Source organism: Poecilia reticulata, linkage group LG9, assembly GCF_000633615.1.
Source record: "Poecilia reticulata strain Guanapo linkage group LG9, Guppy_female_1.0+MT, whole genome shotgun sequence".
NCBI classification, from domain to species: Eukaryota; Metazoa; Chordata; class Actinopteri; order Cyprinodontiformes; family Poeciliidae; genus Poecilia; species Poecilia reticulata.
Genome location: NC_024339.1, coordinates 2,293,723 through 2,306,234, shown reverse-complemented (window position 1 = coordinate 2,306,234; position 12,512 = coordinate 2,293,723). Strand labels below are relative to the sequence as shown.

General features: G+C 39.1%; 1 protein-coding gene across 3 annotated transcripts in view; it reads left to right on the top strand.

Moving 5' to 3' along the window:
* Positions 1 to 8,267, top strand: part of ppp3cca (protein phosphatase 3, catalytic subunit, gamma isozyme, a) — a 31,108-nt gene extending 22,841 nt beyond the window's left edge. Inside the window, exons 11-14 of one of the 3 annotated variants that reach the window (XM_008417296.2) lie at positions 32 to 116; positions 990 to 1,087; positions 4,942 to 4,968; positions 7,605 to 8,267. In XM_008417296.2, coding sequence (XP_008415518.1) covers positions 32 to 116; positions 990 to 1,087; positions 4,942 to 4,968; positions 7,605 to 7,762 — 368 coding nt within the window. In that variant the 3' untranslated portion in view covers positions 7,763 to 8,267. The remainder of the gene's footprint in view (positions 1 to 31; positions 117 to 989; positions 1,088 to 4,941; positions 4,969 to 7,604) is intronic. The other 2 variants (XM_008417297.2, XM_008417298.2) reach the window with 2 other exon arrangements.
* The last annotated feature ends 4,245 nt before the right edge of the window (positions 8,268 to 12,512 follow it).

The window sequence follows — 12,512 nt, the reverse complement described above, 5'->3', positions numbered from 1 at the left end:
ATAACCGTTGCACCGTCTGCACTGTTTCCAGGTGGCACATCGGCGATGCGCAAGGAGGTGATCCGGAACAAGATTCGTGCCGTGGGAAAAATGGCGCGGGTTTTCTCAGTTCTCAGGTCTGGTTCTTTGATCAGTGCTTTACTTTTGTTTGTTTGAAACTTTACACTGCTATATCTAGATGTGGATCATAATCAGTCCTGTGGTTTCTTTACAATACACTGTAGACAGTGGCAGTGCTAGGTAAAAGGTTAGTTGTGCTAAACGTAACGCATTAATCATAAACATTTGTTACGCTAATGCACTATACCACTGAGGTATTTAGCAGAAGCTAATGCTAATGCGCTAACTTCAAGACTGTCTGCTGTCTTTCTGCCGTTATGTGCCAGGACATGTGTTATAAACATAGCATAGCGCCCTCAATGGGATCAAATTTGTCATTGCACAACAGGAAGTAATTGGAACAGGGCTTTAACTCATGGTCTCAGGTTTATTTGATTTTTTTATATATATTATATTGCTATAATACATTATACTTCTTTATTATTTTTGGTAAATATATTTCTACTTCCAAGCATCTGAAACAAAAACCTAATTTCCATCTGTCTTGTCTTTATGTTTAGATATTGTCTGTGTCCATATTTTATTTGGTTCCTGTGTGTTTCTTATTTGAAATAAAGTTATTCAGGTAAAAACGGAGAGCTTGATCAGAGGAAACGGAACTGCAGTGTAAACGGTCTTCACCCAGTTCAAAATAAGAGCATGGACATAAACCTGAATTCTTAGCAGTCAGTAATCAACACCCCGAGCTTACAGAACAGTCAAGTAAATGTGCGCTTTAGGATTTATCTGGAAAAATGAATTCAGGAGAAGGAGGTCAGTAACCCCTGATGATTAACCTTTGACCTCAGGACTGTCTGCTGTCTTTGCTGTCTTTCTGCATCCTTCTTTGCTGTAAAGTTACCTTTTTGTGTCTGTTTGCTTTGTTTTAGGGAGGAGAGTGAGAGTGTGCTAACACTGAAAGGCCTCACTCCTACTGGAACTCTTCCAATGGGAGTGCTGTCAGGGGGGAAGCAGACTTTACAGAATGGTAAGTTCACTCTAACTCAGTCTAGCTAGCTGCTGGGCTACAGAAACGTACCCTTCAAGGTAGATTGGTAAATCTCATATCAAGTACATGTAAGAAGTTTTCACTCCCGTGGATGAAAACCTGTGAAATCAGTTACACTTTGTCGTTAATCAATCAAATCAATCAAATTTTATTTGTATAGCACATTTCAACAGCAAGGCATTTCAAAGTGCTTTACATAATTAAAAGAAAACAGCATTTGACATTGAATAAACAGTAAGAAAAGAGAGATTTTGAAAAAAACGAACAAACTGTTAACAGTTTTCTTTTTTTTTTTTCTGTGATGTCAGTAAAAAGAGTTAAATATCCAAGAGGGTGAATACTTTTTAAACCTTGTAAGCCAAACGGATAGGGGAAAATGGAAAAGTCTGCATTTGTCCAGATTTAACAAAGCCCACTTCAGCACGGCTCAAGCTGTGATATTGTTTATGCAACTTGTGCTAATAAAGCTAGTGTCGTTTGCTGTTAGATGTGGCAGAATATTTCTTGGCTGCGACTCGCAGTGTCACTTAGTAAATAAGTGTAAATACAAAAATGTGAGTAGTATTCCTACCAAAAGGATTAGTGTTCTTTATACTGCTGAGTGCAGAAGAACTTTGCTCTTCCTCATCTTGTCACATTACAACAACAAACGTTCATGTATTTTAATGTCATTTTGTAAACACATTTTAGTACGCGATTAAGAATTGGAAATTACATTCTAAATGTTGCGTGTTTTTGGGTTTGGCTCCCTTTAAGAACTAAGAAATGTTTAAAAATATAGATCAAGGTTTTCCCCAGTGTATCATATGGGAGACGGGCCAGCAGACTTTACTTGTGCCTGCATCAGGCTAAGCATGGTTTGTTTATTTATTTGAGTTTTTTATGTTTGTCTTTTTTAAGACTTTATAGTTGGTGCGTAGGTATTGTCAAAGTCTTCCAATAACACGTCATTTCTTAGTGATATTTTCAAATTTCTTGTCAATTTTAAACATATTTAAATTCAACTTTAAACTTGTGGCTTTTCAAAAATAACACATTTTACATAGTAAATATTTATCAGAAATAAAAAGTGATTTTATGCAGAACTTTTGCTTAACATTTGCAGCTCTAGGGGAGTTTTATTGAGCTGGACTGAAGGCAAAAATGGCTCTTTGGAGTTGCAGACCTCTGATCTAATTAGAGGTGGAAAACGAATGGGACTGAGGCAGAAAACATGGCCGTCCAGCTGAACCTGTAGACCAAAAAGGAGAGAATTATTTAAACAAAGAACCAGGAGGTTCAGAAAGTATATCCACGTTTTTGGATGGTCCACACAAAGTCTAGACTTGAACCAAACTGCCATTTAATTATTCTTCACCAGTTTGTGTTTGTAAAATGATTGAAGGCGGAAAAAATCCTAAGAGGCGTAAATACTTGGCAAACTTTTCTGACATTATTAATTCCAGACCTCCTTTAAAATGACTTCAGAACGTTTTTAATACCATTTCTACCAACCATACTGGTGCTGCTAACACCTTAATGTTTTCCATCCCAGTTGGACTTAAAGACAGGAAAGGTATGATTTTCAGTTACACCAGATCAACCCGTTAACAAAAGAAGCAAAAAAGGAAAATAAAGGGTTTTATTTTGACGTGCTGTTTGTTGAAGGGCAGCTTCCTTCCCCCACTCGCCTCTTTGAACGGCTCCACATCAATGACAGGAAGCACTGGCTAAACTTTGTTTCAAGCCCCATGCAGCGGAGGGTTTTTTGGAGTTGTGTGTGTGTGGGCCGGTCAGCCTGTCACCTGGAAGTGGCTCCTGACCCTTTGATCTAAAGGCCAGCGCCCGGTGCGGGCCGCCAGAGGACACGCTGGGAGCCACGATCGGCCATGTTGGAGGCTTACAGAAGCTGCCGAGCGATCGAAGGAGAAACCACATGTTGTGACCTTTTACAGAATGCCACGGTCCGTGTCAGCTCGGCTCGCCACGGCCTTCAGATCAGCCAGGACACTTCAGCGTCAGAATTTGTCAGTTTTCTCTTAATACTCAGGTTCTTGTTTCAAATGTTTAGTTTATACTAACTTGGTGCACTTAAGTGAAATACTAGGGAGAATTTCTTTACTCATCTCTGATTTTCTCCTTCATTGAATGAGCCTGTGTCCAGCTTCAACTATGCAGACCACATTTAATGCCACATTTAAAACAAAACCTACATGTTAAATGTTAAATCTGCTAAGAATGTGCATTTAATGAGAACAGCTGAATAGGAGTCACTAGCAGAATTTCCATTACAAATGTACCCAAGTATTTGTCAATATTCTATTGTTGAAAAACACAATTTGCCTAAACTTGTTTACGTGATAACTCATTAGAAATCATGGCAATAACAGATGTTACTTATTCAGGCATTGGAGCAAAATGCCCCGCCTACTTGTGAGCATCTATGTAAATGTAGTTGGTGATTTTACAGAATAGTTATGGATTCCACACAGTAGAATGACGCACAATTTTATGACCTCACAATTTTATGACCTGTGATGCTGTGAGAGCTCTGGTGGAGCCAGCTGCAGATTGTCTGAAGAAAACAAAGACAAACCATCTCCCTCCATCTACTTCCTGTCATCTTCTTGGTTTTCACCAGTACAAACATCCAGCTGTTGATCATGTGACTCGTGTCATGTCAAAAAGTGTTTCTATTGTAGTTTTACAAAATACGTCTGTTTCAATACGACTGGTAACCGTATTGAAACAGAAATCCTAAAACTTCATCCTGATACAAAACTTTTTATCAAAAATGTTTTTTCTAAATTCCCATGTTTCCATCAAACACATTTATTTTCATAATTTCAATCTGCACAATTTTATGATTAATGAAAACGCAGCTATTGTGAGCCAAAGAAAAGCAGACTTTGGAATAAATAAGGTTGAGACAGCAGGCAAACGCCACCAGCTACAAGCGTCTGCAGCCTGAACAGCCACATCTCATTTTATCCAGGTTTGAAGTCACAGACATGTGACATAATTCTGCATCAGAAGAAGTTGGATCTAAAGAATGACTGAAAATTATAATTATGAACTTATGAAAGATGTCTGCATCACTGAAGCCATTAACACACCGCTATCCCACCACTCCTAGCTCTGACTGCTCATCCAGACAGACTTCACTACAGAAGCTGCAGTCAACAAAAAGTTATTGCTATTAATTACAATTTCTTTCTATTAGCTTCCTTCATCTTGCTATGATCTAGTGGCGATACTATCAGCTCCATATTGCTGAATAACTTTAATATTGTTCATTTTTACTGGTGTCATAAACCTTTCACACAGAAGTCTCATTGGGATGGAGTGTAATGACTTGAACATCAAGACCTGCTGTGTGACCTCAGCTGTACAGTAGTTTTGGGAGCAGCTTTTTTATTCAGTCATGCCTCATCTGGTTGGATAGTCTCTTTCCAATTTTTTTTTTTTTCAGTAAAACATGAAGAATTATAAAGGAAAAAAAAAATCTGATTAGATTTGTTGTACAGGAGCTAACATACGAGCGTCTCGCTGCGTCGCCCTGCTTGGTCATCATGACACATCTCCTCCCAGTCCGACTATTAGAGCTGAGGTAAATCCCCCCTCAGCTCTCCTCACATAAGTCCTCGTGACACCAACACTGTCCCAGTTGTCTTCACTCTGACCTCTCACACTTTTTATTCAGAGATTTTGAAGACGACTCATGTTGCTCTCTTGTCCCTCCTCGTCGTCTCAGAAAGGCTTGATACTTGATTTTGCTGTTGAATGTATTGTTTTTAGCCCACCTTTGATGACTCAATTTTTTTCCCCTCCTTCCCAAACTGCCAATAACAAAGCTACCATTGAAGCAGCTAAAGCAAAAGGTATGCAGTGTGACTCGCATCCCTTGTCTGTGTCTTGTGTTTGTGGTTTCCACCCTTTAAAGATAGAAACAACCCCAAAATGTGGACTTTTCTTTCTTGTTTGTGTCTTTTTTTTTTGTAATATAATTACTAGTTATCATATTGCTGTAAGAAATACTTGACTGAATATAGTCCCTCCACTGTTAAATAACCCAGACCATGGTGTGAAAAGACTAGTAAATTCCAGCATTTGAAAACAATGTCAAGATGGTCTGATAAAACTAGTAGTGGGACTCCATTAAACGATTTAGTTGAGTCTATAATTAATGAATCACATTTTCATCAAATTATGTATCTGCAAAATAAGTTCCATTTTGTTGGGACTGTTTCTCAGTTCAGTGCTCTGAAAAAGGTTTGTAAATGGCTTAACAGAAAAATGCTGTCATAATGACTTCCTGAAGGCGGAGTCTCTGAAAGAGCAGGAGCTTCTTAAAGTGACAGAGCTCCAATTTTAAGGTGTCAAATTGCAAAGCCAAATTTATTTTAAGTCATGTTTGGCATGTACAGCATTTTTTAAAATAACAGCTGAAAGGAACATGGTTACTTGATTTTGCTACAAAATGGCAAAATGTGTGGTTGGAAAGTATATTCTTACTGCCCCTTTGAAGCATTCTATATCCACCTGATTTTTCTAATCCAAACAAAATGCATTGCAGTGCATGCTGATAGTTGACTCATTTCTAGGTTTAAATATTTTCTAGCTTTGATGCATTTTTGTCAATAGAAATAAAATCACAGATCATATATAATCATGGGGAACGATAGGCAATTAAAATCTCTGGTTTTCTCGGCTCGATTGGTGCATCTCTAAATATTTTCACCACTGGAGCCCAGGGTTTCTCTCAGGATATTATAAGCCTGGCGGGCCCCCAGGCTTCACTTGACCCCCTCCCCCCCCACCAGGCTAAGCATTATTTGTTAATTTATTTTAATACACTAGTAACAGTGACAACAAAGACAGGTTAAGCCAGGTTTACATATAACGAAACAATTATTTATTTACAAAAAGATAATGGCATGCGATTCTACATTCAAAAGCTACAGAAATGCAATATTTTCTTTGTTTTATTTTCAAATGTTTCTGTTAATTCTTATTAAAAAAAAAAGTAACACAAAAACAGTGGGGCAACTGGTGGACTAGCTAAGCCCGTACGACCGGGCTTAGCTAGTTTTCTGGGGCAAACCGTGGAGCTGAAGGAATTTCTGGTTCTCCACCCAACTAAAGAAGCAGTCTGTGTTACTGAGGGGTCTTCAGTAACACAGACTGATGGTGTTTGTAGATTGAAGTTTGGGACCTGCCTGTCCCCTTGATGCTGAGGAGTCTCTTGCTGTTTGAATAAAATGTTTTATGGTCAAGTTTGGCTCCCCACACTGAGAAAAGCCTGCTTAGACGGGGCTAAGATAAGATCAGGGACATCCCCGCCTGGGATATTTTAAGAAACTAATCCCGTTACACCATTTGGCTGTTGCTACGCCGACCGCCTCATTAGCTCCGTAGAGACGGCCATTGCATGAGAAACACTTTGATCAAATCCATTCAGAACAGAATTGCCGCTCGGGATGCTTCACATTACATACCAAAGTCAGCTGCACACATTGTTAGGATGGCTCTGTGTAGCATCAGAGCACACTGGGGTCATAATCTAAAGCTACACTCCAGCATTGAGACGCAGCTTCCTGTTTCAAACTGCTTAGCCACATAGCTTGAGTTAACCTTCCTGTAGAGTTAGCTTTCTGTTCCTATCCATGGTGTTTGGGTTCGGTTTTGACCCCAGTCTTAAAATCAACAGAAACATGCACTCAATTTTTTTTTTATAGCTTAATTTGTTTTGTAACTCTTGGGTTACTTTATTGGGATTCATTTTATATCAAAAAATGTGTTTTGATATATTTAGTGTTTTGTCCAGTGACGTTTTGTTTTCACCTTTCACCACATTTTCAATAGAAATGTACCTTATGTTATCTATTATTGAAAACTATTGGAACATATTTCTTGAATAAATTTGTTGTTTATTTACTTAATATTAATTAATGTTAACTAGAGTACCATATATGGTGCAGAATTGACCCTTAGCGGTCTTGCCAGTTAACTCAAATTGAGGAAGACGGCTGAGACTGTGGAATTATGTTAGTCTGAAGAATGAGCTTAGAACAAATAGGTCGCCATCACAGATATTATCAAGAATATTTTGAAGGACTTAGTTGAGCTTTTATTTCCTAAAGTTTAGAGCTTCACATGTGGAAAGTGTCTGAAGATTTCCTCTCTGGTTTGCTTTCCATTTGCACATGTTCTCTGATTTCCTCGGCCGTCTTGGGACACGACCGTAAGTTTACAATACGTGGAGTGTTTTGTCGTGGTTTGTCCCAACTGGTGTTTGAAATCTAGTAGTTTTTTTTTCTTCTTTTCTTAGCCATGCATGTGTTGTGTTCACAGAACCTGTGTACTGTGCTAGGCAGAGACCATGTTTCATCCTTTGTTTTCCTGAGATCCACTTTTAGTTGAGCCTCTCCTTGCAAGATACGGTGCGCTTAAAGGCTTTCTAACTTCTCTTCATGTTCCATTTTTATTCCCCCGCCCCCTCCTGTCTCTTCTCCAGCCATTCAAGGTTTCTCTCCCACGAGGAAGATTCGGAACTTCGAAGAGGCCCGAGGTCTGGACAGGATAAACGAGAGGATGCCGCCGCGCAAAGATGGCCAGCAGCCAGACGGGACGGCCGTGAACGCCAACGCCCCCAGCAAGAACGGCACCGACTGATAGAGGGAGCCGCAGGCCCTCCCGTATCCTCACAGAACCCATACCGCCCCACTCCCAGCTCCCAAAAAAAGCTCTGTGTGCGTCTCTGTCTGTCTGTCTGTCCGTATCCTCTGCTGAAACTGTCCACCTTTTGCTCACGTGGAGCACAGAGACGGCAGCTTCAGTGGATAAAAACCAATGGAGGCCATAGTGCTGAGAAAACAAATCCAACAACAAAGGGAAGGAGAAGTAGAAGAAGAAATACCCGTGATGTACTGAATGATGAGCTGCCGGGGCAGTCTGATCTTATTTATTGAAGTTTATATATGTTAGATTTATTTAATAGTGAGTAATGGTTGAAGACAGTTGTGTAAATGTAAACTGACACTGAACTTATGTGAAACAATTTTTTTTTTAAAAGGAGAATCTTACAAATGGATTCAAATAGAGCTCTTGTTATCTAGGCATTTCAGCCACTTCATGTTAGCTTTTTTTAATTATTGTTCTGCGTTTTTAATAAGGGAAAGTAGAAATACTGTCCTGAACAGCCTCTCTGGACTCCGGTTCTGGTCCGTATAGACGGTGTTTACTTGTTGTGATTCACTTGACTGATGGTCAACTTGATCTTCCCTGTCTAGTTATTGATCAGTCAGAAATTCAAAAATTCTGATCTTTAATCTGATCAGTGAATGCACTATGCTCACCAGGTTGTTGTAACGTTATTATTTAAAGTGGAAGTTGTTACAAAGTTCACACCAGCCCAGTTTAATCATCTTTAATCAAACTCCAACTCGTTTCTTTTAGAAAGTCCGGTTCGTTTGGGAAGGTGTGGACGTGTAATCGAACTTGGATGTAGACCAGAAAAGCGAACTCTGGTCCTCCTACAGACCTCGATCTCAGCTCGGTTTGAGTGAACTCTGGTGCGGTTCGAATGCATATGTGAATGTTAAGCGGACAGGAGACTGCTCCAAAAATAGAAAATAAAATGCAGGGCATTCTGGGAAATTACAACAAAAATAGAAGGATGCTAGATGTTAAAGATGTTTTAAATCCTGTACAACAACTCCACATCATTTTAAAATGTTAGTAATATTACTCTTAACATCACACCTGCTCCTACTATAAATAATTAAAGACTGCCATAAGGAGGTCGGGTGGGGAAAAAAAAACTTATCCCATGGTTCTTTAGGAGAAATTTGAGTCTGTGACGATCAAAAGACTTGAATCTTCAGAAACTGACCACAGAATTTGAATGTAATTTTAATGTAAATGATCGTTTAATGCTCTGAGACTGAAATCCTCCTTGTCTTTTTCCCAAAGATGATTTTCTGTTTGTATCCATATGAGCAGGTTCAGGTGCTCAGGAATTACGTTTTTATGAAGGATGTGTCGGTAAAATAAAACAAAGTACCGACACTTTGTGTTCAATCACGGTTGCCATCGGGTGCATACACTGCTGCCTTGATGGCAGCTGGAAGCATCATTGGTTCTCGTACAACATGCTTCCTGTTCTGGTCACACCTAGCTGCGGTTCCGTTAGCAATTGCAAAACTTTGTTGATGTTTTGCAATTTCGCAATTGTAGTGTTTTTATTGAATAAGAAGCGCAATTAAAATGCCATATGAGTAAATTAATTAACACAATAAGTAATTAAGAAACATGCCGTGTCATGATCTTCCAACTACTTCCTGCTGTCTTCTTTGTGGTCTGCGACATCCGGTTGTCAATGATGTGACTCATGATGCAGAAAATGTGCTTAAATTTGAGTTTTGTAAAATAAAAAATTTTTCGATTCAGCCAAAAAAAAACAACCCGTCATCCTAGCACTAAAACTTTTAATAGAAAAACTTTTTTTTTTCAAAATTACTATGCTTCCATTAAGCGAATTTCTTTTCAAATCGTCAAAGTGCGCAATAACATGGTCAGTGGAGACGCAGCTACTGTTGGATTGGGATTGAATATCAAGAGACTGTTTAAGACAACCAGCTTCTAAGTATTAAAAAAAAAAAATGAAAAAAGAAAAAAGGCCAATAATTTTATTTTCTCACACAAAAAGAACATATTTATGGAGTATTTCCGGAAGCTGTGGACACTGGCAAGCTCCGTTCTCCCCCCCCACAGAACTGCTTCGTTTGGAAATGTGTTTGACGGCGTCGCCGCAGTTTGACTCTCTTGGTTCCATTTGAAGACTCTAAAAACAGAACTGGGGCGTGCTCTGCTTTTGTTCCACTGTTCTCATGTTGATTATACAGGTTGCCGGTTCCTTTTAACTCATAGCCGTGAACATGGCGCAAGAAGAGGAAGATTGGAAACGCCAAACGGCTTTGACTGCGCCGTACCCAGACACAATGGACTGAGTCACTGTGCTCAGCGGGGACGGTGCTATAAAAGGGAGCGCCTCCGCACTCCAGGCCTAACCGTACTTTCCTCATCTCGAGCACGGCTGACTCAGAGATGTAGTATTTTTAAAGACTCGTCGTCCACTCTAACTCGGTGGGGCCATCGACACCTGCTGAGACACCCTGTGTGTGTGTGTGTGTGTGTGTGTGTTTTTTTTCCCCCTTTTTCTCAGTGATCTAACTCTCTTGAGGCATTCATCTGTTCAGTCACTCCCAGCCCTTTAAAAGCCGTTTTTTGCTAAAGAAACTGGTGCTCCGACACACCTGGCTGTAACTGCATTGTCTTTTTTTTAACAAGGTAGGTGCAAATAAGCTTTAAGATTTGGTATTGTCCTGTAAAATTTTTTTAAACCAGTACAAAAACGAGGGGCGGCATCAAGCAGGGTTTCCACTCAGTCTTTTTTTTTGGAATTTAGTCAGAACAAGTACGGAAAAAGAAAACTATCCAAATGTCAGTCTATCCTTCTGCCCCTCAGTGTCCTTCGTTACTAGTTTCCTTCCATTCTTTCTTCCTTCTCTCCTTTTTGTTTCCTACCTAGCTTTTTTCCATCCATTCTGGTGTCCTCATATCTGACCTTTGACCTTCCTTGCGCCTTTCTTTTTTGCATCCTTCCCTTTTCACTTCCTTTCCTTCCTTTATTTCCTGTTTCTCTCCCTCAGACAGCAAGGAACTCTTCCTTCCTTGCTGTCTTGTCATTCATTTGTTATTGCTAAGCCTAACCTTGTCTTTCATTGTTTCCTTGTTTCTCACGTTCTTTTCTTCCACCCTTCTAGCTCTATTTTTTTTTTTACTCCTTGTTACCTTCCACCATTCTGGGCCTGATTCTTTTCTTCCTTGTCCTTTTTTTGCACTCTTTCCCTTTTTCCTTGTGTTCTTCCTACCCTTCTGCCTTTTTGTCATTCTTTCTATCCTTTCTTCCTCCTTTAAACCCTTCAATTTCTTCCCTTCTTGTGTCCTTCATTCCTTTTCCTACCTGTCAGTCAGTCAGTTTCTGGTATTTGCAGGTTTCATAATTTATTTTTTATTAGAAAAACCTGCCATAAATTTACAGGGAATGTTTTTATTTCAGTTAGAAAACTGAAATGGATGTAGAAAAGTGTTTTTACTTATTTTTTCTTCTTCTACACATAAAGTGTGTAGGACTCCTGTGTATGCGAGGAAGCTTGTAGTCACACAAGACTTCCAACTTGAGTTATTTGTTGAACATGTTATCTTTTGCAGTGCGGCTTGTTAGATTCCTGGACTTCTCCCAGGAATTGAAGTATTTTTTTTGGTTTACATTCATATCTGTGATGTTGAAAATTGTTTTCAAGGCTTTCCAGGATGAGCCATACAGTGTACTGACTCCTGTCAGATCTTAAACATATCTTTAAGAATGTTTTGAAAAAAAGAAAAGTAGAATCTTATGTTAGCTGTAATAAAGGGTCAAGAACAGTATCGTATATGTCATGCAAGGCCATGAATTTGTTTATGTATGTGTATCTTTTGGGGGGAAATAAAATAAATTCTAAACATTGATTTGACTGACTGGTGATGTTATCACAGCTGTTTTTCCTCTCCGTTGTAGCATCATATTCATTCTCCCTCATCTAATGTATCCAAGTGTCCAACCATAGATTGGTTTCAGTAAAGTTTTCATCCACACAATTCTGAAAAAAATCTGCCCCTGACGTTGTTTGAAACATGCCAAACCCATAGGGGGCAGTATAGCAGAAATCTTAAACCTACATCAGCCAATCAGATTGCCTCAAAACAGTCACGACTTTCTGTTAGAAATTAAGCAAAGAAACATTAATACAGAAAATTATTTTACACGGCTATATGGCTTGAACTACTTTTAAATTGCGCCTTAGATATGAAGTTAATAAACTACAAGACCATGTCTATTGGGAATCATGTCAAAGGAAGTACGTTGATGTATTGTTGCATTATTTGTGGCAGACAGTGGCGCTAAATCTCCATATTTACAGTTTTCTCAAATTTCCATAATGCATTCCAGATACAAAAAGGTTTTTAAATCTCTCATGTTTGAAGTTTCACAATTCAGATAAAGGTTTCACAAATCACAAACTAGGTTTGTGATTTGCACAAAAGGGAAGAGAGAGGAAGTCTTTTATTTTGAAGTATGCTTAACAGGATCTAATTTTTTGTCTTTTGCCACTATCTAGCCTTCTGTTTATTTTGGTTGCTTGGTTACGAACAGCCGTTGCCGTTATGCACCTATTGTACTGTTCAATAAAAATGTTTTACAGAAAATGTTCAGCAAATACATCTGAGCCTCCGTTCTAATCGCTCTTAAGCCATTTCCCGAATCAGAAGCTACAAACGGAAGCCAACTTCAGCTTCGATCCAGACAGTCAGGAACGCCGCC